Raw genomic sequence first — 26,910 nt, 5'->3', positions numbered from 1 at the left:
TAATGGCTTTTAAGTTAATTCTGTGTTCTAAATTTTATGGGTGCTTGTTGAAGTTAAATGGGAAATGCAGTTCATTAAAAAAAAGAAAATGTGTCTAACAGATTACTCATAGGTTATTATTTGGTGGTTTATCATTCAATAGATTGATTTAAGTCTTCACAGTGGTAAACTATTGGGTTGGATGCAGAGTTTCCATTCTGTGAGCAGAAAGAGCTTTTGTTTACAGAAGAAGCATTGCATTTGTGGAAGGAGTCCTTTCATGATTATAGCTCTCCTTCCGTTCTCAGACATAAAACTTTGGATATAGTCTATTGTGTTTGTGCTTGTGTTGTATAAAACTTATGTAGTGTGTATAGTGGTGACCTTTCTGTTAACAGGATGTTGCTATGATTCAGCCAGTTTTTGCATCATACAATGCACAGATTGTTTATCGAGGCCAACGCATCAAGGTCTGCATATGTCACCATTAAACAGCCTGTTAAAGCAATAGAAGGGTTCATCTATCACATTTTGAGGTCAAAGGTATTTATCCTCAGGGAGGAGAAGTTTTCAATGTTTAATGAAAACTTAACTAGGTTTAATCCATTGGCTAACTTGATTTCTGAAAGCAATTTTTACCTCTAGGATAGGCAGTGGTGAATTCTATCCTGTATTTTTACTTTTTCTATGCAATTCAGTTTCTTACGATCTTTGATCAGATAAACAGATTACAACTCAGACCTAGATTACAAGAACCTTAAGGGTTCGGAAAATAGCCCTAAGAAATTTAGGTTGGACTCTCTCAAGTGGTTGAAAGTCACTATATATACAGATCTGGGAGCCATAAAGAAGCTGTGGAATTACCTTAGTTTGGAAGACCTTAATGGCAGCTGGAACATATCTACTCCCTTAGAAGAAGAAAAATCTCAAAACTGCAGTAGTTGATCTCTGGGCATTTGTTACAATGGAGTTGGTTTGCTCTTTCCAGCTACCTGTCACCTGGAACAGTAGCGGCTGGGGAGGGCGACGCTGGGGAGGGCGGCGAGAGGCACCTTTAGGAGTAAATGAATTGGTGCTTACCTCTGCTCTCGCTGCACCTGAACGCTGCTCGGAGAAACAGTGCGTCGTCCAGCACCCCCTGTGGCAGAGGATCACCTCCACCACTCACTTGGCTTCTGCGGAGCCGCCCTCCCAGTGGTGCTCTCACCAGCTGCTACTGGCTTGGAAGATGACCCCCAAGTATGCATATTGTGCTGCATGTGCTACACTAACCTACCTCCCAGGGTTGTTGTGAGGATAAACATAACCATGTACACCGCTCTGGGCTCCTTGGAGGAAGAGTGGGATATAAATGTAATAATAAATAAATGCTGCTAAATTTTGTGCAATGGCAAGCAAAGTGCATCACAAGAAGATCACTTCACTTGATTAGCAAGCGTCATGTGTGATAGTTTTATGTAGGCATAGGGGTTGGTCTTCCAATGTAGGCAATATTTGCATAAACATGGATTTGACCCAATTTTGTTCAGACTTGGTTCATTGCATTTAGTTCAGAATTAGAAAGCATATATCCAAGGAAGAAATATTTCTACAAATAGCCCTAAGAGACCTGAGATGTATAGGTTTGAAAATGATACGTGCTGAGGATAGCACATGGATCTCTTTTCACAATAAGTTCTCTGTAGTTTTGAACAGCTCCTGAAAAAAGAGAAATAGCTCCTAGAACAGTTCTCAGAAATAGTTGTGCTGTGTCTTGGCTTTCTAGTATTACATTTCTGTGAAACTTAATGGACACATGTGCATAAGCTTGTCTTCTAAAAGAAGGTGGTATGAAGTTGGCCACAATGGTTCAGTGCTCTTTTAAGGCACATGTTGGAAATGGGACATCAAGGCCTCAAAAATATTAGCCCCATGCATATTCTTTCCGGTAACAAACTGTATACCTTTATTTTGAAAATTAGTGCTCCAGATAAGGCTTACCCCTCGTAAAGCTAAAGAATGTGGTTTTAGACATAGCATGCTCAATAAAGATTTCTATCATTAAACCACAGCAATAACAAATATTTATATACTGCTTTTCAACAGAAGTTTCCAAAGCAGTTTACTTAGAGAAATAACAAATAAATAAGATGGCTCCCTGTCCCCAAAGGGCTCACAATCTAAAAAGAAACATAAGACAGACAGAAGCAACAGTCACTGGAGGTACTGTGCTGGAGGGCCAGTTACTCTCCCCCTGCTAAATAAAGAGAATCACCACTTTAAAAGGTGCCTCTTTGCCCAGTTAGCAGGGGAGTGAAGCAGCTGTGACTGAAAATACTGGCAGACATCCTAAGGCTGCAGCATCCTGGGAAGATGTGTCCTTGCTGCAGAAGGGTTCCAGAGCCCCACAATGTGGCATATGGAGAGTGAGGGGCAATTTTCTTTAGTCCCTGCTTCCTCAAGAAACGCCATTCAAAAACATATCCCTGAGGACTGTGCGACACTAAGGGACATATTTTCTGACAAAACTGGACATTTCTGGGCGAAGTAGAGAGTGGCGAATATTGCACTGCCACCCTGTGTGCTGTGCATTGTGGAGCGAAGAAAGCTCTCCACAGTGCGGCCTCATCTTCCCAGCATACTGCCACTGCCTTAGTCAGAATGTCAGCATTATTTGTTTCTGGTTTGAGACTAAAATTCCTTAATTATACTTCTTGATGTTGCAGATGTGGGAAGAAGCAATATACCTGTGCAAACAACTGGCAGAACAATATGAAATGGAAGTGTTTGACTATGAACTTCTGAGCCAGAACTTGGTAAGGATGTAGCTTTCCAGTATATTGCAAATGTACAGTTGCTTGTAAATTCAGATTTATTTATTTCTTTTTTTAAAAAAAACCCAACCTTTTTGTATTTCAGAGAATGATTTTGAATAAAATACATGGTGGATATATTTATAGGTCCACCATATTAATTAATATTAATTATTCTGATTCACATGTGTATCCACAGGATATCACTGGATTGTTCAGTACAGTACAATGATGTATCTAGTGATATGCTTTCAGATCTTGCAACCTGAAAGTGCTGTCTGTGGTAATTTAATTCTCAAAGCTTCTTCACACATGCAGATCATCAGTTGGTGTTGCCACCATTAAGTGAGCAATATGCATGTGCAAACTCAGTTAGCCCAATTACTATCCTATGTAGATATTTTGTGAATCTATATTTCACCATATATTAAGTAAATCTGGAAGAGAGATTAAATGAGCAGGACTCGCATCGTGGGTGTGTCAGATTGGGCACAGCAATGAGGACCCAAGCCTGCCTACCTGGCAGCAACAGGTTAGGTGCAGCTTCTCCACCTCCCACCAAGTGGTCATTAATTCCAATCATTTAATGAGGCACTTCACAGGACCAGTGTGAAGTGCTGAAAGGAGGTCTGCAGGGAGAGCGACCCTCCCCACAGACGAGCACTCACCCTTCCTCAGGTGGGTGGATTGCTCGCCCAGATGAATGGCGGCTCGCTTGCGGCTCTTCCACACCTCGACTTGCAGCTCCAAGGGTCAGCCACAGGGAAGCACCGCTGTGCTGCAACCCGCCCCCCCCGAGCCCCAATACTGTACTGCGTGAATGTGCAGTGCATTACTAGGAGTCCCCCTCCCCCTGAGTGTGCCTGCTGCAGCTGCAAGCAGCCATGGCAGACACACAATCAGTTAGCCCGGTTTTGGGGCACGCTCACACCCAAAACCGAGGGGGTTTTTGTATTTTTTTTAAAATTTAATATATTTTTATACTGCCCACAACTTGTGTAAGGTTAAGTGGCAGGCCACCTAAGATGGCTCACCACTGCACTGCCACCAGGAGCTCTGTGGTTCCTGGCAGTTGTCACATGCAGCGAAAACCGGGCTGGGCTTCCCTAGCCCAGTTTTCACTGCTCATGAGAATAGATTCAGTAGCTTCCGTTTCAGATTTTACCCAACTACAAACACCCGTTTCTTGTCTCTTGCAGCTCTGCTTCGGACTCACCAAGCTGATCATTTATTGTTTTAGGTAGATAATTATTGCAGCTGTTTTCCCTGTATACAATACACAACTGCTTAAGAAAGCATACTTTAAGTTTTTTAAAAAAACAATGTTGCTAAATAATTCATGATACAGCCAGTTTTTGTGTGGCTTGATGCTAGAGGGGCCTCTCTGTGTCTTTGCTTTCAGATTCAGCAAGCAAAATTCTATGAAAATATTATGAAAATTCTGAGGCCCAAACCAGACTACTTTGCTGTTGGTTATTATGGGCAAGGCTTCCCCACATTCCTAAGGGTAAATATATCTACTTTGTGTGTACTTTATCTTTAATAACTGTTTGTACCTAGCCCTAAAGAATGCCAATACTCTGCCAGTGAAAATGGAGTTATCCTCTGAGGGAGAGATTTATCTTCATTTGATTTTGCAAAGTACAGAATTTTTCTGTTGCAGCTATCTGAAGTGTCATTTGTAACAATAGTGAGTGTCACATTTTCAGAAAGAAATGTGATTTATTGTGTTCTTTCCCCCACTGCTTTCAAGGTTAGAAGAGGTTTGTAGAGATAGTAATGGAGCGATCAGAGAGCTTTCTGGATCATTATGAGATAGTTTGTAATTAATGGATGGTTTATAGCTGGTACAGTCCTAATGAACACCACCACCACCACAAATCATCAATAATAATGACATAAGAAATAGAATGAATATAAAATCTGGTGTACTTTCATTTCTATTTGTAATTTCTGTTGGTGAAAAATTATATGAAAACCAGTTTGTGCCTTGAGTATTCTTCTCATACAGTACTTCTCTTTGCCATTAGTTGCTTAAACCTTCAAGTCCCACTTACCTGATCATTTTCCATTCCCTCATTCAATATACCCTTGAACGTGCAATTAGCACTGAGCCTGGATTAAACACAGCCCTAGATGTCAACCCAGAGGTGTGGGGAGCAAGAGTGGTTGCGACAATTGTACTTGCTAGTTCTGTTGGCACTGTAGGGAACATAGGATTCTTGCCTCACAGCTCTCAATTCCCCTTATCAGATTGGCCCTCCAATATACAATAACTAGTTTCTCACCAAGCCAAAAATATTATGAAGACAGTTTTGTCTATGCAGTGCATATTCATAGCTATCAAGAGGAAGAGTGTAAATAATGTTACCATATGTGACAGTCTTGGAAACTTTCTAACCTTTTTTACAGAATAAAGTATTCATCTATCGTGGTAAAGAATATGAGCGGAGGGAAGATTTTCAAGCACAGTTGATAAGTCATTTCCCAAATGCTGAAAAGATGAATACTACTGCACCCCCTGGAGAGAATATCAAAAATTCAACTGGTCAATGTATCCTTAATGTGTGAGGTTATTATATATTCAGAACTGCCTTTTATTAACAAAGATGTCTATAGAGAGCAACATTTAAATTCCCTTTGTATAAGGTCCACTTCACATTCTACATTTTAAGGTGTAATTATAAGGTGCACTTTACATGGAAAAATATGATATATGGAACACCCATAACATACATTAGCAGCAAGGTAGGTGACTGGAGAGCAAGTGGAGGAAAACTCGGCTCAAAATTTACAGGACACAGCACAGAGCCCATTTGAAGGTTTATGCGAAAGTGGTGCATGCAGCAAAAAAACAATTCTGGTCTGCACACATTGCTTCTGCAGGTTTGCTTTCAGCAGAGCTTCCCAGGTTGTGAGGAGTTTGATTTAGGCTCCTTCTGTTTTGAACCAGTCCCTGGAGACTTTGTTCTGCTGTGATGCTTTTAATGGGTTCTTTGCAGACAAAATCTCTTGTATTTGGGCTGAGTTGGACTCCACTGTTTTTGCAGGGTCTATTAAGGTGGTGTCCAGCAATCCCTCTTGCAGTATTAGATTGGATCAGTTTCAATCTGTGACTCCTGAGGAAATGGACAAGCTCCTTTGGGGCGGTGCAGCCTTCCACTTGTTCTTTGGATCCTTGCCCAACTTGGCTGTTTCTGTCTAGCAGGGAGGTTGTTGGAGATGGCCTAGTTAATATCATTAACTCATTGCTGAGGGAGGGTAGGATGCCTCGGAGGCAATGATTAGACCACTTCTTAAGAAGCCTTTTCTAGATTACTCAGTGATGGATAGTTATAGGCTGGTCTCCAATCTTAGTTTGGCAAGGTTTTTGAGAGAGTGGTGGCTAACCAGCTCCAGGCAGTTTTGGAGAAACCTATTTTATATATACTGTATAAAGAAATTTCAATCTGTCTTTAGAGCAGGCTATGGGGTTGAGTTGGCCTTGGTCAACCTGATGGATGACCTTTACCAGGGAATCGATAGAGGGAGTGTGACTCTGTTGGTTCTTTTGGATCTCTCAGCAGTGTTCAACACCATCAACCATGGTATCCTTCTGGATTGCCTGGACGAGTTGGGGATAGGAGGCACTGCTTTGCAGTGGTTTCATCCCTATCTCTCAGGCAAATTCCAGATGATGGAGCTTGGTGACAGTTGCTCTTCAAAACGGCAGCTATTATATGAAGTCCCTCAGGGCTCCATCCTGTCACCAATGCTTTTTAACATCTACATAAAACTGCTGGGTGAGGTTATTAGGAGATTTGGTGCAGGGTGTTATCAGTATGCTGATAATGCCCAAATCCTTATCATCATCATCATCATCATCATCATCATCATCATCAGGAAATATCATTCACTCCCTAAATTAGGCATGTGCCCAAAACATTTCGGAGGCCATTGTAAAGGCCTCCAAAACATTTCGGTGCTGGGGCGGTATTTGACGTTTCGGCACTGGCGGGGGTAGTACTTTAAGGGCAGGGGAGGGTGTACTCACACACCCCTGCCACATTTCTCCTGCCAGCACTCTGTAAACTGTAAGCCCCTCAGGGTGGCAGTGTCCCTCCCTACTGCCCCATTCCCCCCGTTGGCCGGAAGTGGCCGGAAGTTGCGAGCGCGCGTGCAGCCGTTGTGTGTTCGTGCGCCCATCTGCCGAGCGTGCACACACATGACGGGCGCATGCGCTCTCGCCACTTCTGGCCACTTCCGGCTAACGGGGGAACGGGGCAGCAGGGAGGGACGCTGCCGCCCCAAGGGGCTTAAAGTTTACAGAGCACCGGCGGGGGAAATGCGGCGGGGGTGGGTATACCCTCCCCTGCCCTTAAACCCCGCCGGTGCCGAAGACCATTTGTGCACGTCCCTACCCTAAATGCCTGCCTACGGGCAGTAATGGGCTGGATGAGGGATAACAAATTGAAGCTGTATCCAAGCAAGGCAGAGGTCTTCATTGTGGGGGATCAGAATTTGAGGGATGAGTTAGATCTTCCTGTGCTGGATAGGGTTGCACTCCCTCAGAAGGAACAGATACTCAGCTTGGGAGTGCTCTTGGATATAGGCCTCATCCTGGTATCTCAGGTGGAAGCTATGTCCAGGAACGCTTTCCATCAGCTTTGGCTGATTTGACAGCTGCTTCCATTCCTTGAAGAGAATGATCTCAGAGCAGTGGTGCATCAGCTGGTAACCTCCAGGCTTGACTACTGCAATGTGCTCTATGTGGAGCTGCCTTTGTACGTAGTTCAGAAACTTTTTAAAAAACATTTATATTCCCCTCTTCCTCCAAGGAGCCCAGAGCAGTGTACTACATACTTAAGTTTCTCCTCACAACAACCCTGTTAAATAAGTTAGGCTGAGAGAGAAGTGACTGGCCCAGAGTCTCCCAGCAAGTATCATGGCTGAATGGGGATTTGAACTCAGGTCTCCCCGGTCCTAGTCCAGCACTCTAACCACTACACCATGCTGGCTTCAGTTAGTTCAAAATGTGGCAGCCAGACTGATCTCTGGAGTAGTCCAGAGAGACCATATTATGCCTGTTTTAAAACAGTTACACTGGCTGCCAATAAGTTTCTAGGCAAAATACAAAGTGCTGGTTATTACCCTTAAAGCCCTGGACGGCTTGGCTACCTTAGAGAGCACCTTCTTGTGTATGAACCCCATCGCACATTGAGGTCGTCTGGAGAGGTCTGTCTCCAGTTACCACCGGTACATCTGGTGGCAGCTCAGAGGTGGACCTTCTCTGTGGCTGCTCCTGGCTTATGGAATGGACTCCCGGCAGATATCCATAGTTTAGGCTTACTGGTGGCCTTTAAGAGAACCCTAAAGACTTGTTTGGACTGGCCTTCCAAGGTTTTAAAATATTTCTAAGTATTTTAATTGGTTTTAATTGGTTCTGAATTGTTCTAAAATAGTTTTTATATTGTTTTAAGCAGTGCGTTTCAAATAGTGTTTGTTTTTATGTTTTTTAAACTTGTGCACTGCCCAGAGCCTATGGATGGGGCAGTCTAGAAATGCAATCAATCAATCAATCAATCATGGAGGAGAGGTCTATCAATGGCTACTAGTCGGAGGGCTGTGGGCCACCTCCAGCCTCAAGGGCAGGGTGCCTCTGAGTATCAGTTGCAGGGGAGTAATGGCAGGAGAGAGGGCACGCCCTCAACTCCTGTCTGTGGCTTCCAGTGGCATCTGGTGGGCCACTGTGCGAAACAGGATGCTGGACTAGATGGGCCGTGGGCCTGATCTAGCAGGGCTGTTCTTATGTTCAATTAATCAGTCATTCAATTAATACATTTATATACGTATAGTCTATCTCACAGGTATAGCTGTGATAGAATTAGAAAAAGCAGAACCCTCTACTCTGAGCTCCTTGCAGTAATGGTGGAATATAAATGTACTCAAGAAACCTTTTTTTGGTGTTGGTTTGACTAATCAACAAGTACAGGTATTGTACTGTAAAAATACAATATAACATCAGTGATAAAATTCAAGGTATGTGTCTTATCTCTTCATAAATAGGACAGAACAAATAAATGGTGACTGGCATTCTGCCTGATGAAGCATGAGTCTAAGAAGGCTCTGTGGGGATGCACCAGGAGCCCACAGGCCACGCACCCAGTCCTCCTATGCACACACTGATATCAGTGCCAGAGGACTAAGCCTTCCTAGTGCCGTTCACATTCCAGAAGCACTTGCAAGATTTGAACATGCCTCTGAGAGTTTCTGCTGATCATATCCTGTAGCAGAATATGTGTTTAGTTCCTTAACTTTTGTTATCTTAGACATGCAGTGCTTCACAGTACAACCAGTTTTGGAAGAACATATTCGATTCAAAAACAAGGCAGTGCCTGATCAGATAATCAAGTAAGGCTCCCCCCCCCCTTGTATTGTTGTAAATAATAATAAAAAGCATAAAGGTCCTTAGGACTGACACAGTCACAGGGTTATTGGATGTGCTAGGAAAGCTTAACATTTGACTAGGTACACACTTAATCAAAGATGCCTGGATACTGTAACTAGCAAGTCTGAAAAGAGATATTTTTATGTCTCATGGTGGAAATTTAGAAAATGAAGTTTCCCTAATTATACAGTCCAAAGCAAATCCAATGTGTGGGATGGAATATTCAGAAGTGAGAACTCTTTCACCTTGCACACCATCAGCCTGGGCTGGTTCAAACGGTACTCCATTTAGCCTGTCCAAGTCATATGGGAGAGAAATGTCTCTCCCCCTCCATGTGCTTTCCACCTTTGCCTTATCACCCAGATGTGGGTTACATGAATTAAATTATTGTGATACCCTCCCCTTTTTGTGAGGTAGCAGGGAGGTTTCTGCACCTGCAGCCCATCTCCTTCATGAGCCGTCATCGTAAACCTTTTACACTGTATAGTCCTGGACTAGTCAGTTCTGTCTGGCTACTTCTGGCAGTAGCCTGGCTCACCTCTGTCATCACAGCCTCATCATTGTTGCCCTTAAATAAGTCTAGACAGAAGGCACAATCTTGTTGGGAAGAGGAGAATCACCCACCCACCCCATCCTGCGAGACTGCCATCCCATGAAGATCCTGCAGGAATGACTGCATCACTCTAATGACAGATGCCACCTGTCTCTCTACTGACATGGCTGGCGCAGCCAGTGCCATGCCTTTTCACTGGGGAAACATCATGGACTGACTGAACAGGGCCAAGCATGGCCATCTATGCCCAACCCACTGTCAAGTCTGCCCCCACCAAACTGGCCCCCTCCATAATGAGAGAGTGGGGGTTTGCAACTGCAGCTAGAAATATGTCTGAAAATGGGCATGCCCATCAGGCAGCAGAATGAAAAGGTGTGCAAATTCTTACTTCACACATTTTAACAATGTGTTAAATTGTTAAAGGAAGGAGAGCTGATCTTGTGGTAGCAAGCATGAATTGTCCTATTTGCTAAGCAGGATCCACCCTGGTTTACATTTGAATGCAAACCACTGTAAAATATTCCCCTCAGGGGATGGGGTTGCTCTGGGAACAGCACTTGCATGCAGAAGTTCCAAGTTCACTCCCTGGCATCTCCAAGATAGGACTGAGAGATACTCCTGCCTGCAACCTTGGAGAAGCCGCTGCCAGTCTGTGTAGAGAATACTGAGCTAGATGGACCAATGGTCTGACTCTTTTTATGGCAGCTTCCTATGTTCCTATGAACAATGCTTCAGTTAGAAAAAGAATAATTTTCATTGGCAGTCATGAACATGTCTAGGTTTTGATCATGCATGCTGGGTTTTCTAAGAAATAAAGAAGGCTGGATATGAATATGATGAATCAAAATATAATCTTTATGATGCTGTCGGATAACACTGGGGACCATGAAAATTTTTATAATTACCAAAACCTTCATGCATAATGCAGATGTCTCTTAATCTCTCCTATGCTCAGTTGTCACTTCTGGAAGCTAAATCACTTTCTAGAAAATGAGACATACATGTTCATGTTGTTTCACTTCTTGCTTCACCTACCAAATTTATTTCTATAGATCAAGTCACCAGCCAATCCAGGCTCATGTATAATTCAAACTCCCATTACTGTCTGCCAGTTTTCAGCTACCTGAGTTCCTAGTTCAACTTACCACTTCTGCTTCTTAGTTTGAAAAACCAAGATGACTTCGTGGGAAGCTCAGATATTTGTGCTTGGTTGTCTTGCATAACTTATGTCTTCTCTTTCTCACAATGCCAGTTGCCAAAGTTCCTGATTTGCAAGTATTTTATAAACTTGGGCACTTGACCCTGTCTTTCCCACTTGACAAAGATTTGTGCAGTGTTGAAGTGTTCCCGTTCAAAACCTTTTCTTCCATATATCTTTCTGGAATAAGTATGCAGAAGATGGTGGCCAACATCTTGACTTTAAAAGTGCATATGTAGCAAATGAAGCACATGTCCAGAGTAAAGCAGTGTAAGAGAGAGTGATTTTCACCAGTTTTTTCCTCCCCCAGCCCTCTGAGGTCCTCTTTGACCCCTTAAAATAAGTCCCTGAAAGCAGCACAACCGTCAGGGACATAATTTCAAGATTCACATCAGAGGGAAGGGGAGATTGGCAAAAATTCCCTCCCCTTGTGAGCATCCATGCTGCCTTTACTCTGGAACATAGCAAATTCATGCGTGCTTCCTTTGCTGAATGCACATGCCAGGATATTATTATTAATTTTAAAAAATTCATGCTCACCTTTTAAAATAACAACATGCTGTGATTATTGTCATGGCACTATTGATTTAGTTCATCAGTACAAGTTGGGGATTATTTGCTCCACTTCCAGTTTTAGCCATAGACAATCAGTAGATAACCTCTTTAGTTCACTAACTGTGTTTGGTAAATAATGTTTACCCATCTTTAAGTACTAAAATATGGCAGAGTTGAAATAAAGTTGGAACGGAACACAGCAACAAAGATATCTCCCTTACATTCGTTACTTTTAAAACTGGCAGCGTAAGGTGTATATTTCCTAGTTGCACCCAATACTTAATTTTAAAACTCTTCCACCATGAAACAGATGATTATCCTAATAAGGGACACCTTGAAAGCATGCATTGTACAAGTCTTTGTATCTGTCCTTCCATCTGTCATGTTGCCACTACTAAGTTGATTTTTCCCCATCATTAAGGGGAAAACCTGCTGCTAAAGTACCAATCTAGCTAATGCTGCCAAATGCATCTGATTGAACAGAATGATAATTCAAATGTAATGCAATAGACATCATCTAGGAGACAGAACCTTCTGAGCCCTCTGTTTCCTTCAGTCATATGTGCTGTAATGGGAAGATAGTGAGCATACTGCAGTACTAGTTTTGCAGGAGAGTTTGCAAACAATAAAGCCAGCATAAGATAATGTACAGGTGAAACTCAGAAAATTAGAATATCGTGCAAAAGTCCATTAATTTCAGTAATGCAAATTAAAAGGTGAAACTGATATATGAGACAGACGCATTACATGCAAAGCGAGATAAGTCAAGCCTTAATTTGTTATAATTGTGATGATCATGGCGTACAGCTCATGAAAACCCCAAATCCACAATCTCAGAAAATTAGAATATTACATGGAACCAAGAAGACAAGGATTGAAGAATAGAACAATATCGGACCTGTGTGGTCACAGTTCTGGGGGCTCATTTTGGCTTTTCCAGGGTACTGCTTGAATTCCAAGAACAGTTTGGTTTTTATGCCTATAGCAGACCACAAAAAATTGATCATGTACATCATGGGCAGTGACAGCTCTGCAATGATGCTGAAATTCTCCACAAAGCTCCTCAGTCAATTTAGAATACTTCTATTTTCCATTATTTTTTCTTATCCATATCTATGATCACAGCTATGATGGAGATCATCATAGCTTTCTTAAATTCTCATGTCTATCCGAGTTCTACTACTGTTGCTACAACAAATATTTATATAACTATGAATATTTATATAAATATCTGCAGTAGTAGTAGTAGTGTAGTAGTATCCAAGTAGTCCTACAAAGAAGCTTCCTTATCTCTCTGTTCTCTTTTTCTCCTTTTTGCTCTCGCTCTCTCACCTTAGCCATCTGCTACAGATCCCCTTTGCTTCCCCTTCCCATTCCAGCCTATGTACCCTCTGCCTTGCTGCTGCCTAAGTCTGCCTAGTTACCTCCTACATCTGAACAGACATGCTCCATCTGATCCCCTCTGTTTTCTTCAAATCCTCTGGAAAGCCTACCACTTCTGCAAAGTCTTCCTTAGATAATTACAGGCTCACGTTTTATGCACTTCCTGCTACCAGTTAAATGTCTCTGTCTCATCTTATCGTTACTTCTTTCCCTTTCCCTGTCCATCTTAGCTTGTAAATAGGGACTGTCTCTCTTTTAGCCAAGAATTATGTCAATTCTGTGTTATGTTCCTGTATTCTAATTTGTCTTGATCGGTCAGCATTTCTCTCCATCAGTGAAGGTGACTTCAGTGGCTCCAAGCAAATTTAACATAGTTCACCCCAAAGGACAGAAAACATCTAGACAAAAAAGGGGGATGAAATGCCTGTAAAATGTCAAAAGCTGTATAGGGAAGAAAAAGACTTTCCAGAGACAATCTATATATATAATTCTCCTACGTGGATCCGTCGCTAATCCCATGCATGGCAGCTCTCACGAGAATTCGGGATCGCGACGGAATGGCCGGGTGGGGGGAAATAGCTGTGGCAGGGAAAACAAAATGCCAGCGAGTGGTGGCACATCCGATGCGTGGGGGGAAGAGGGTGGGCGGGTGGGAAAAGGTGGCAACATCGGCAGGCAGGCAGGCAAAGCAGTGGGGGAACAGTAGCGGAGGCTGGCCTGGTGGGGAAATGGGAGCAGAGGCAGGAGGGGAAGAAAGGTGGTGGTGAATTGGGCGGTGGCAGCAGTGAATAGTTACTGGTTGAAACTGAGGATTTTGGGAAGTGGAGGGGAGGAGAAGCATCGGCGGGCTGGGAGGAGAAGCCTGGCCTCCAAGGGAGAACAAATTGAGGGAGAACTGGGGCAGGTGGGGGGGAATGAAATGGGGCTGAAGGAGGGGAGTGTCATGGAGAACTAGGGGCACAGATACTCTGCCAGTTCAGCTAGTTTGATTTAAACTTTTTGAAGAGTTGTAGACTTTAAAGACAAACTAGGCAGTAGGATCTTAAATAGTCTTTGGACTTATTGACATGTTATGTTCAGTGCATATACAATCTGTGTCCAGTGTACACACTTACAGATTGGTAAATATGTATTGTTATTCACATGCTACATTCAACACACATACAGTAGTACACTTCCTATTTGTTTCCAGCATTTGCGGAGTTTGTACCCAGGCTTGCTTTTGAAATGAACACATGTACAGGCATTCACACAAAACCAGGCACATGTGTTGATATTTGTATACATGTACAACATATTGTCTGAATAATGCTACAATCCTGAAGTGCGTTTGAACAGATCTCACTACCTTGACTTCAGGAATGTATGTATTGGAATTATTGAGCATGTGAGACAGAGTCAGACACCTAATTTTAATTGTATAGTCTACATCCACTGATAAAAAGTAAATCTTGAAATACACAGAGAATAATATATTCAGAGAATAATATATTCACACAATCAAAAACTTTGTTCTACCCGGCTTTGGGAGCTGTGTGTGTGCTCCCAATTTTTGGTTGTGTGGAAGCAAGTTAAGAGGAAAACCTGGGTAGAAGTGATTGTGTGGAAGCAAGATAGGAGAAAAAGTTACCCAGGTTTTCCTCCTACCTTGCTTTGAAATTCTTATTTGTAAATTCCAATAATCAGAATGGCAAGCCAATACCCATTGCATTCAGAAGTTCAGACATCTGTGTGGGGTGGAGAGGCAGGCTGTTTGAACTCACCTTCCCCCCCAGACAAGCACTTCACTGTTGCTGGGTGACCATGCTCCCAGATGACGCACACTGTGTGGTGAAGCACAGAGCTCCGGAGGGTAGGACAACGCGTTCCAGCCTCCAGATATCCCACAATGCACCATGTGACAAGCGCAATGCATTGAGGGATTCCCCCTGGAGATGGGCACCCTAGGTGCCCATCTCTGTGTTCATTGGGGCTGAACATAGCCCCAGATAACATGCAATCCCGGATCCCAGGTTAAGTTTGAAAGCTGGGCTAGGCAGCGGCAGCCCTCTGGGTCCCAATCCTGGCAGTTCCCATGCATAGCCTAGCCCAGGCTGGGTTTCCCTATCCTGGGTTAGGATGAATGTGAGAACAGCCTCTCAGTAAGATTCGTTTTATATTTAGTATGATATTCTAAGCTGTTAAATTTTCTGGACACTATGCAAAAAGATATACCAAAATCATTTTAAAAAGAAATCAGGAATACCTCCTCCCCTTAATATGTTTATCTCCCCATATGTTTTCAGGGACAAAGTATAAATAACAACATTTTCTTGCAGGTTTTTAAAAAAGTAAATAGAAAATAGAGGTTCACTTATAGAAGCAAAACATTCTAAGCCCAAATGAACAATTGTATTCTCTTTGTGGTAGCTGTGAATGTTTTTCATTATACATTAAGCAGTTGAGGACTAGTTGTCATTTAGATCATGCAGTGTCATTAAATAATATTAGTACTGGTACTTTTGTATCACTTTCAATAGACAGTTTTTCCAAAACTTGCCTACTATTTGCAAACCATAGCTATTTTATGGCTTCATGTTTTTGAGTGTCTAGCTTGCTGTACTGTAAGTAGAATTGTCAAAAGGGTTGATCTTGTTATGTCTGCAAAGTGGTTGAAATATCCCATGTATCAGCAAGGAAAATACCATCTTCTTCACTGGGTCATTTACAGCTCACCATAAAACATAGTGCTTTATGTGTGTCCATTAAAGAAAAAAGAAAGAAAGAAAGAAAGAAAGAAAGAAAGAAAGAAAGAAAGGGAGGGCTGATAGATTTGCAACAGTACAAAGCAGTATCTACAGAGTGAAATTTCAGCAAATTGTCATTCAGGATGCTTGGATGGGCTTTTCATACTCTTTTGACCTTTGGAAATAGTGTTGGCTTCTATTGATTTTCATATAATACTTTTTAATGAGTATCGGCATTTTACTTTGTCCCTTTTTTCTCTTTTAAAACTTTTTTTGCTTTTTCAAAAAGGACTACTTGATCATGTGTTTGAGGCAATAAGGCCTCTGGGCCAACTACGTCTGCTAGTTAACATTAATTGTTGGACTAGCAGCAATGTAGTAGATTCTGAAGTTTTTGAGGAAGCTGAAACTGGTGTGAAAGAGGCTTCATTTCCCATGGTATACATACACCCATATTTCTTTTGTCCTACATTCCTGTTTGATTTAAAAGAATTTGCAGGTTTTTTAAATAATGCAAAACTAGTGGTGCACCTAGGTCATTTTGGAGCCTGGACCTGAAGGGCTTCAGAGAGGGCCCCCCACTGCAAGGGCCCCCCCTTTAAAAACAATTAAAATAAAGCCTGCTGCCACCCCACCGCTGCCCCACTGTGCCAATCTTTGCCATTTTCACCACCATTTGTGTGGCTGGGGTGGGGGTGAGTCGAGCAGGCCTCCACCATGGTGGTGGTGCTGGTGGTGGGCACAGTGGCTGGTGGGCCTGTCCATCTGGGCACACCTGTGCAGTGGGAGTATCAAGTGCCACAAGCCTGTGATATCATGATGACATGCCCCACGGCACCCCATGGTGGTGGCATGACTGGTGGGCCTGTCCATCCAGGTGTGCCTGCACAGTGGTAGTATCGAGCGTCACAAACTTGTGACATCACGGGCTTGCAATGCTGATACTCCCACTGCACAGGCGCGCCCGGACGGACAGGCCCATCAGCCTCTACCCCTGCTGCCATCACCACAGGGGAGGCCTGCCCTGCTCACTCCCCATCCCCCAGCCACGCAAATGGTGGTGAAAATGTCTTAGACCGATCTAAGACGTTTCCACCACCATTTGCGTGGCAGTGGTGGGGCAGGCGCAGAGTGGTGGTATGTACAGGATGAATGTACATACTGTAAGCAGTTCTCCCTCTTCCAAACCATTCAATAATCTTCTTTTTAAAAAGTGAATGGGTGAGACAAGTGCTATTCAAGGATTAAGTAAAATGGATGTGGGAATAGCCTGTCAGCCTGCCTACCTACACAACTAAGTGAAAACTCTCCACTTCATAACTCTAGAAGCTTATATATCCAGCTACCACTGTTAGTTTCTGCTGTTTCCACTTTGGTAAGTGACAGAAAAAGCAGCCATTGAGTGAGTTACAGATTAGAAGTGAAGTATGGAGCTTCACCATTTCCAAACTGATGCCAGCTGAAGGAAGTAGCAGATAGCAGTAGTACTGAGGTTGGCAAGAAGCAGCCACTGGGGTTCTTCTAATACACCTTGATCCTTATATCAGTGGAGAACTTCACAATCCTTATGGGGAGAGTCAGTGGAAACCCTTTACTGATGGAAGAAGAGGTGTGATTAGAGTCATACTATAGGCCAGGAGTGCTTTTTATCAGCTTCGGCTGATATGCCAACTGTTCTTTTCTGGGTGAAAATGACCTTAAAACTGGTGCACATTCTGGTAACCTCCTTGATTGATTATTGCAATGTGCTTTACATTGGGCTACCTTTGTATGTAGCCCAGAAACTACATTTGGTGCAAAATGCAGTAGCCAAGATGGTCTCCAGGGGACCGCAAAGAGACCATATCACTCATGTCCTATAAGAATTACACTGGTTGCTGATATGTTTCTGGGCAAAATACAAAGTGCTGGTTATTACCTATAAAGTAAACACAACATAAAATAGGGTGTATTACTGATCCAAAAAGAATGTAGATGCCCCCCCCCAAAGACCAGAACAAGAAACTAATGTAATATTAGGCTGCCAAAAATTCAGAATATTCCTGAAAATGGGTATATTAATAATATAATTAAAAAGTTCTACATAGAACAACTAAAGGTAAAGTGTGTCATCAAGTCGATTTTGACTCTTGGTGCCCACAGAGCCCTGTTGTTTTCTGTGGTAGAATACAGGAGGGGTTTACCATTACCTCCTCCTGTGCAGTATGAGATGATGCTTTTCAGGATCTTCTTATATCGCTGCTGCCCGCGATATAGTACCAGCGAGGATTTGAACCAGCAACCTTCTGCTTGTTAGTGAAGCATTTCCCCACTGCACCACTTAAGGTAGCTATTACAAAGAACAACTACACACATTTAAAATCATACCATAAAAACATTCCTACGCAGACAACAATATAATACAAAATCACATAAAGGAATATATAAAAATGTCTCTGAATAGTCAAAGTAGGCTCACAGTGAGCCAAAGTTCTTATGAAGACCGAATACCTTTCCACCAAACAATAAGTCTTTTCAAAGTGTAAGAGTCCTTTTCAGTGGGTCATTTCCAATGGGTTAGACGTGTTTCGACGTATGTCTTCCTCAGTGACACATACCTTCATGAAAGCATCACTTTTACAGACTTCTGTAGACAAACAACCAAATTATATGAAAGCCATATTTCAAATTATATGAAAACCATATGTTGCTATGATCCCCACACAATCCCTATCTAAGAGAGCACCTTCCTAGTCATGAACCCCACCACCAGTCAGGAGGAGGTTTGATTGTGGTTACCATTGGATCGTCTGGTGGCGACTCAGTGGTGAGCCTTTTCTGTAGTTGCTCTGGAACTGTGGAATGCACTCCTTGTTAAAGTAAGAGCTGCACTTTCTGTGATGGCCTTCAGAAGAGCACTGAAGATATACCTGTTCCCTGTTCTGAGGGTTTCATCTGCTTCAAGCATACTCACAGTCCTGACCTGTGATACTTTTGAGGGTAAATACTTTGTGACCTTGACATCCTGGAGAGATGACCCCTTACAGTCTTGTTTGAGCACACCTCTGAAGAAACCTTCATAGCACTATCCTTGTCATCTAGCTTAAAATGGGACTGGTGGGATGGGCTGCCAACTGCACCATGCTTGAATCAAAAGATAAATTAAAACGAGTTTCTTATTTATAAGCACATTTCATTGAAAGGGAATGCTTATATATATATATATATATATGACTAAAATGTTTCATAATGTTTATTTTCTTTAGCTTTTATAAGTCAAACCATGTGCAAAGATTCCATTATTCCAGACCAGTAAGAAAAGGTTCAGTTGACCCTGAAAATGAATTTGCTGTAAGTATCTTTTCAGTGATGGTTTGAGAAATGACCAGGATAACAGATATTAGTCATTGAAGGCTCAGCCAGAAGCAACATTAGGATGAGTGTACACATCTCCCAGAAATATCTCAGTAGCCAGATAATTGGAATCGAAAGGACTAGTATCCTAGAGTGTAGTTGTATCTTGAGTCTAACCTTCTACCTCTGGGATAAATTTTCCCCAATTTTGGGTCTCATGAATAAACGATCATAGCAAGAGTATCTCCGGACCATGTGGTGCTGCCACCAGAAAAAAAAAGAGGTGGAAGACTCAATGCAGAAGAATGTGTGTCCAGGCAACCAGTCAGTACCTCTATAAGGGAAACTAGGGTGAGGTCATCAGATTCAGAGTTACTGCAAGATGTTTCTGCTAAGTAGTCATCATTGAGATTGCTTGCTAATGCAGTAACTCAGTTTTGGTCTAGCTCCTTGGGCCTAAGCCAAGCCTAGTTGTACCTTCTCTATGAACCTTGCTCTACTACTAACTTGTTATGTAGGTGTTTACAGAGCACTTCTGGAGCATGGGGAATTCAAAAGTATTTGAATTACTTCAGAAGTGTGAGGGCTAGTGCTGCGTCTATGCTGATGTTAGTCAGGATGTCAGCCACTGAGTTCAATGGGAATTACTTCCAAGTAAATTTGCATAGGATTCCAGCCTAAGTAACCTTGGCTTTACTTAATAACATACCTGTGAATTGGTGCTAGGGATGTGCACAATCCGAGGTTCATGCACTGGTTCGGTGCCGAACCCGTTTGGATGAGATCTGAACCAGTTCAACTGTGTGTGTGTGTGTGTGTGTGTGTGTGTGTGTGTGTGTGTGTGGTGGGGGAAGCAGGATCTTATTTAAAAAGGAGATGAGGCCCTTGCCTGCTCTGCGCTGGCACATGCAGCTTCCTGCTGTAGTGGCGCTTGTTCCAAAAACCCGCACATGGCATCTGCACATGCGCGGGTGCCATGTACATAGTCAGCAACACCATTCTGACTATGCAAATGGTTCCTGTGCATGAACAGATATCATGTATGGGTTCTTGAGACAAACGCAGCTGCAACAGGAAGCTGCATGTGGCAGCAGAGAGCCAGTAAGGGTCTGCTCTTGTTTAAAAACATATATACCCCACTCTCCTCCCCACAGCACTGAACCAGTTCGGACCTTGTCCATACCGGTTCAGCCCTTTGTCCACAGCAGTGAGCCAGTTCGGACCTAATCCAATCCGGTTCGGTGCCAAACCAGTGCATGAATGGTGCACTTCAGAAACAAAACAGAACTACTGTGTTTGCAATGAGGCACATGTTAGGAGGTAATCTGCAGCAAAAATGTTAAGCATAGAAGCAGCCCTTAGAATTATGATCAGAACTTAAACTCTAAAGAAAAAATGTATTCTTATTAGCTACTAACTCTTAGAACAGATATGATTTTCATATATTATTATTAAAATATTTAAACAAACTTGTTATAGACTAGCTTACATTGTATAAGTCATGTATTCAAAGTATTATGTGCAACATTTTGTATATAATTAGATATCTAACTCAGATGGAGTATCAGATGATTTGTTATACTATGAACCTTTTACTAAAATTCACCCTGGTTTAAGTATTGTCCATTCCACTAAACATTTTTCCTTTCAATTTTTGGATCTCCCCTGTGTTTGTTGTCAAACTACATAATAGTGTCCTAGTTTGGAATTGAATTTGTGCATACGTATCTTCTGGGTTTTTGCTTTTTGTAATATTGGTTTCAGGAAAAAAGCTCCCTATTTATTTAAATTTCAGTTCCAATATGCCCAAAGTATCCTAAAATATGGTTTCACTGCTGCTTATTATCTCTGTGTATCTCTTAATAGTCTATGTGGATTGAGAGGACATCTTATATTACGGCTTATAAACTCCCTGGAATCCTGCGTTGGTTTGAGGTAGTCTCCATGTCACAGGTGTGTATTGGAATTCTGATTATAGTTAATACATGGGTTAACTGACAGAAATACAAAATACCCCAATGATGATTTACTTCAATGGAAAATTTAACAAAGCATTATGAGAAATGCAGTTAACAATTCTCTGTACTCAGACAGAATATACATTTGATCTTTATTGTCATTGGAAATTCTGATGAGATACTAAACACTTTTTGAGTTGCTACTGCATTGAATGCAGGATTCTCTTCGGTTTTCAAGTGCATCCATTTTATAGACTGTCAAGAAAGTTTCAAATGCAACCCATTGTTTTCTTGCTGTTTTCCCCCCTATAGACTACAATTAGTCCTCTGGAGAATGCCATTGAAACAATGTCCATGACCAATGAGAAGATTCTGGCAATAATTAATCAATACCAGAATGACGAGAATCTTCCCATTAACCCTCTCTCCATGCTTCTGAATGGAATTGTTGATCCTGCAGTTATGGGAGGGTTTGCTAAATATGAAACGGTAAATATTTTAGTAGCACTTTGAAAGTAAAATAATCCTTTGATTTATTATGTCAACAAGACAACCCTGGAGACAGCACTGACGGTTCTAATGTTAGGGGGAAAGATTGAATGATCTGTTTTCTGCTTACAGGCTTTCTTCACAGATGAGTACATCAGAGAGCACCCTGAGGATCAGGAGAAACTAAATAGACTCAAAGACCTGATTGCTTGGCAGGTAATACCATGCTGGGCACAATTCTCTGAAGTCTTCTATTTTTCGCTTCCCACCTCCTTGCTTATTGATCTTGTTTCCAGTGGAGCAGCATAATGTGACTTTGAATATATGTATGCATATATTTTCCTCTTCTAGCTGAAAAAGGAAAAGTATTTGCTGAAATGTGACTGGCTCTGTATTGTGCTGAGAAGGAACTTCTTAATTATTTTAGTTTTATTGGATTTTAACAGTGTTTACAATGTCAGCTCTTATTTTCCTGTCCCTCCCACCATATCCCCATCCTTTTCCCTATATCACATACTCTCTTCCTACCTAACCCATAAGCGAAACCTATACAAGCCATTGGATCAAGGACACATACTTGGTCATTAACCTTTAGTAAACCTGCCTTCCAGGGCCACATATGTGGGAATGCATGAGCAGCCCAATCATGAATTTGAGGTGACACATTTTGGACAGTTTTTGCCCCAAAGATGTCTATGCTAGGCCTTAACTTTAATTGCTTTTGTGGCAAACCCAGTGAGCTGAATCCAAAGAAAATTTGCGATGTTTTCCACTGAAAATAATGGGAATTAGGTTAGTTATTGCTAACTTGTCCTGTTGATTTCACTGGAACATAAATACGATTTGAATATAAAATTTTATTTATTTCCAAAATGTAAAATATGATTAACTTTCTCCAGATTTCAGCAAAGTATTTGATCTGATTATGAAATGTCCTGCAAAGTCAAGGCAAGTGACAGCAAACCTCCATTTTCCCCAATTATGCAAATAATTTGCTTGTACAGCATCCTTGAAAATATCTCAGGGTATGATGTCTATATTCAAGATGTGAGGAGCTATTAAGTTGTTCCTGTATTATCTATAAGGAAGGAAACTCTCTTATTTGGCTAGTATTAAGGCATTACATTACATATGTATACATCAAATCTTAGGCCCCATTCGCACATAACGCCAAACCAGAATGAATGGGATAAAGGCTGAAATCCATGTATGTGTTCTCCCAAGTACCACTCTCTCATGGGAGTGAAAGATGATGGGGACCCACAAGAGGGCTGGATGGCAGCTGCTGCCCCACCTGGTTGTTCAACATAGGCATGCTGTGGGGAAGAAAACCCCAGCAATACCTTTCCCTGTCTTGACAACTGCCCACAAGCAACAATAGAAGCAGTCCCTCTGCCAGTCCAGTCGTCCATTGGAGCATTTCCATTTTTGCTTTTGCCTTGGATGGTGACCCTACATTTTTGGGATCGCTGATAATCGGGGCTCCCCTCTCCCACAATTCCCCATGGTGGCCAATCTGCATATTCTGCAATGCTGGTCCAAACCCAGGAAATGTGAATGAGTGTAAAGATCTATCCCTGGTCCCAGTGTTTCCCTAGTACCACATGGTACTACCCAGACACATGGAGCAGCCACTACTCCGTGAGAATATGAAAGTGTTGCCTGAAGAGGTGGTATCATTGTGTACAAGTTCTATTATTTACCAGAGAGAAGGTGGGGGGGCACATGAGCAGGGCCTCCTAAATTTGGATGGCCTAACTCCTGAGAGAGCAGTCCAATGGAGGACCAAAGCTTTCAGAGCCTTAGGTCCTCCCCAATGGACTGGCCCTCTCATGAGACGGCTAATCCCTGGCCAGCAAGCTGACACGGGGGCAGGAGTGTGCTTTGGTGTTCCTGGATTGCTTTGCCAGGGACTGCTATCGCAAGAGCATCCTTGGTCACAGTGGACCAGATATAGGATTCTTTGCCCTCTCTCATATATATATTCCCTCCTAGGAATTCATCATGATCCTTTCCAGGACTAACAGAAAAATACTGCCCCTCAGCATCCCCCTGTTGCCAATAATTGTGCTTGTGCGAGACGGTTTTGCTGCAGGGTTCTTACAAGGGTGTTGGTGCAATTACTGTCAGAATAAGGGCTTGCATGCCATTTAAAAGGATTTAAATGCCCTTTCCTTGCTGAGGGCAGGTGGTCCATTCTGAAAAGGCATGATCACGCTCAGTATGCCTGCTTGAAGATCATGGACAATGGCTGAAGTCCTGCAGATGTTCTAACACCTTGCCCACAGTATGGCAACAGAAGTGCTACAGAGCTTGCTGGGATGCAGCCTTGTGGGGCAGGAAGTGGCTCGCCTTCTCTGAAACTGGAGGTTGCTGGGCTACAGTTGGATGGACGTCTGTGATAAGATTCACAGTTACAAGAATTAACCTTGAGTTTGTCTACCTGCAGTTTATCTTTACGTGCGAATGTGGCTATAGTTTACAATCCTAGGGAGCCATATGTGTGGACAGGAATAAATGCGCACAAAGCATTTGTTGCAAGTTTTTGCAAGTTTTTTCTGCAACTGAATACAGATGGTGGAACAAACAAGCTGGTTTTCCATTTAAAATTGACTTGCCTGTTCAACCAGGACATCAGGCACAGTCTGAAATTTCAAAATATCTCCCTTTGGGTGAATGCATCTTGAAGTACCATAGAAAAGAATGGGAATTGTGTTATTCATTACCAAGTTATCACATGGATTTCAATGGGATGTAAACTGGAATTGAATATAAAATATCACATATTTCATATGATTAGATTTCTCTGGATAGGAGCAACTCTGCAAAGCTAGGGCAAGTGACATCAAATGTCCACTTTCCCCAACTATGCCAATCTAAATGATGATTTTGTGTTTCTGGGTGATTTGAAAATATCTCAAGGTGGAATGACTAGATTCAAGCTGTGAGGAGCTATTAAATTGTTCCTATATCATCCTTAAAAGTATTCAGTATTCTAAAATTCCATTTTTCTAGTTTCCCAAATAAAGGTGGGGGTGCTTTACAGCTATCTGTTTTTGCATTCACAGTTTCCTTTTCATACAAGTAGAATCCTTTTTTTTTTTTTTTGCATTTATATAAAGGAAAAGCAAATTTGCTTTTGAAGGTTTTATTTTTTAAAAAAAGTTTTAAGAATGAAGGATGGTGCACTGACCCTTGTCAGAAACAATTTAGTCATTTGTGCAGAAGAGCAAGTTAAAAAAACCTAGCACAGCAAGCAAAACCATCCCAAACCTCCTATGAGTCAGATAACAAAACTTTTAAAATGACCTCTGGAATACTTCTTACATTTTTGTAATATAGTTCATCAACAGTCTGATAGAGCAAGGCACTAAAATGGATTCCGATATGATGAATGTTACACTCTTGCATATATTCTTGAAATAAAAATGAGGACAGAGAGACGGGGCTAGGTGACCTAACACAGCTGCAAACTGAGCACTTATTTTTTGTATATACATATATATATTCTGCCTTTTACATTGCCAATCCAAACTGATGATCATTTAAAAAAACTTGCAAGGGTCAGATTCTGAAGAGCTGCTCTGATGGTAGTGCTGAGGAGCATCTTATTGCTATGCTGGATTCCCAATTGGAGTCCCAATAATCTGTCACCTGAAGCAATGGCTTCACCTCGCCTCATGAAAGAACTGCCCCTGTTTGCAGTATTCTCTTGTTATCAAAGAATGGAATACTAGATAATGCCACAGAGAGACTACTTTTGTTTTTTTGAAGAAATAGCCCTCTTGAGTTCCCTTGCTAGTAGCTGCTACAGCAGTGAAAAGAGAGAGGGAGGGGAAAACACCCCTTTCATCTCCAGAAAATATCACTTCTATTTTTATGTTCTTGTCAAAACACTTAATGTTGCAACAAAACTACATGAGGCATTCAGTGTGATGGTAAAACTTCCTTTTCATGAGCTAAATGTTTATCGCTGCCAGTCTGTGGGTAAGCACCAGTAATTGTCAGTTCTTCCTCTCTTCTTTGATATGTGAAGCAACAAGAAAAATACTGCTTGGCGTGTGTGGGGTGGGGGGCACCTACCCAAAGTCTTTGTTCTATGATGTTGTAAATGTACACAGGAAAATCTTTAATGTTTGCTAAGTGGGATAAGTCTCTCTTATTTTGAGGTCTAAATTTTATTATTGTGTGACTTATAGGAGGCATTCATTTATAATTAGTTCAGGATCTGTGGCCGAGTTTACAACCTTCAGCAGAGTATTTATTAGCAATAGCAATAGCACTTACATTTATATACCGCTCTATAGCCGGAGCTCTCTAAGCGGTTTACAATGATTTTAGCATATTGCCCCCAACATTCTGGGTACTCATTTTACCGACCTCGGAAGGATGGAAGGCTGAGTCAACCTTGAGCCCCTGGTCAGGATCGAACTTGTAACCTTCTGGTTACAGGGCGGCAGTTTTACCACTGCGCCACCAGGGGCTCTTTATTGTCAGAACCCCTGGGGTTGCTTCTACATTGCTCTGAGAAATATGAATATTTTCCATCCATGTGACTAGGAATGGTTAGGGCAGATGGTGTGGCTGGACATTGCAATACTAGTATGATATATAATAATGAAATTTGACTTACTCCCATGAGAGGTGGAAAATATACCCTTTAACCAAGGGCAATGTGAGAGCAAACAAGAGAAGCTGGCAACCATGCCACTGAGAGTAACATGTCATCTAGGTCTCTCTGTATATATATGGACCCTCTACTTCACAAATTTTCTTTGGATTAACTAGTGATTTGGAAGCAGCTCTTGAGAAGATAAGGCTCAGACTAGGGGAGGGAGAAAGCTTTTGTTTTCTTTCCTAAAGAAGCAAACAAGCAAGCAAACAAACAGACATAAAATTGCGGGGGGACAAGCTAAGGTTTTTAGGGTTGGTCTTTTCTAGATTTGATTTCTGGCTGGCTAGGGGTTTGTTTTTGACAGGGCAGGTTCAGTTGTGCCTAGAGAGACAGTGGGTCGGGGTTAGCTACATGTGAGTCACACAGCTTGTGGGAGGGGTCACATTCCTGAGGAGGCTCAGTTTGGAAGCAGCTCTTGAGAAGACAAGGCTCAGACCATGGGAGCTTTGCTACCCCAGAGCTTTGTGAACAGGAGTTTTCTAAGAGATATCAAAGGAGTTTTGTGGGGAGTTTAGCAGGGAAGTGTGTGGGGAGCCACACAAGCAGTCCCCCTTTATCACAGAGGAGACACCCAGCATGAGGAGAAGGTGATGTATTTTGTAATGATATCCACCAGCCTGATTCAAGATGGCTGACATGTAAATGTTTAATACCTCAATGGCATAGTTTGTGATGATGTCATCCTCCCCAATTCAAGATGGCAGACACGTAAATGTTTGAGGTGCAAATGAGTTAACTTGTGGGTCACCTAACCAATTTGAATGATTTTTGCTACAGTTGTAATGAGTGAAACACAGGGACACCTCAATGTCATATTTTGTAATGATGTCATCCACCCCGAT

General features: G+C 42.1%; 1 protein-coding gene and 1 long non-coding RNA gene across 6 annotated transcripts in view; one reads left to right on the top strand and one right to left on the bottom strand.

Annotated features, from left to right (window-relative positions):
• Nucleotides 1-26,910, top strand: part of DOCK2 (dedicator of cytokinesis 2) — a 422,720-nt gene that overhangs the window by 379,758 nt on the left and 16,052 nt on the right. For 3 of the 4 annotated variants that reach the window (XM_053294951.1, XM_053294952.1, XM_053294950.1), the window contains 8 exons: nucleotides 2,685-2,774; nucleotides 4,174-4,278; nucleotides 5,184-5,325; nucleotides 9,080-9,161; nucleotides 18,859-18,943; nucleotides 20,813-20,899; nucleotides 21,217-21,393; nucleotides 21,526-21,609. In XM_053294951.1, the coding sequence (XP_053150926.1) occupies nucleotides 2,685-2,774; nucleotides 4,174-4,278; nucleotides 5,184-5,325; nucleotides 9,080-9,161; nucleotides 18,859-18,943; nucleotides 20,813-20,899; nucleotides 21,217-21,393; nucleotides 21,526-21,609 (852 nt within the window). The remainder of the gene's footprint in view (nucleotides 1-2,684; nucleotides 2,775-4,173; nucleotides 4,279-5,183; nucleotides 5,326-9,079; nucleotides 9,162-18,858; nucleotides 18,944-20,812; nucleotides 20,900-21,216; nucleotides 21,394-21,525; nucleotides 21,610-26,910) is intronic. The other variant, XM_053294953.1, reaches the window with a different exon arrangement.
• The window catches only part of LOC128344565 (uncharacterized), a 30,736-nt gene continuing 20,564 nt past the window's right edge, over nucleotides 16,739-26,910 (bottom strand). The window contains exon 5 of one of the 2 annotated variants that reach the window (XR_008315917.1): nucleotides 16,739-18,736. This is a non-coding gene — a long non-coding RNA (uncharacterized LOC128344565). Of the gene's footprint in view, nucleotides 18,737-21,382; nucleotides 21,745-26,910 lie in introns of those variants that run through there. The other variant, XR_008315916.1, reaches the window with a different exon arrangement.

The sequence above is a fragment of the Hemicordylus capensis genome, chromosome 2 (genome assembly GCF_027244095.1).
Source record: "Hemicordylus capensis ecotype Gifberg chromosome 2, rHemCap1.1.pri, whole genome shotgun sequence".
In the NCBI taxonomy this organism is placed as follows: Eukaryota; Metazoa; Chordata; class Lepidosauria; order Squamata; family Cordylidae; genus Hemicordylus; species Hemicordylus capensis.
The sequence above is the reverse complement of the archived record's forward strand: the minus strand, read 5'-3'. Positions and strand labels throughout refer to the sequence as shown.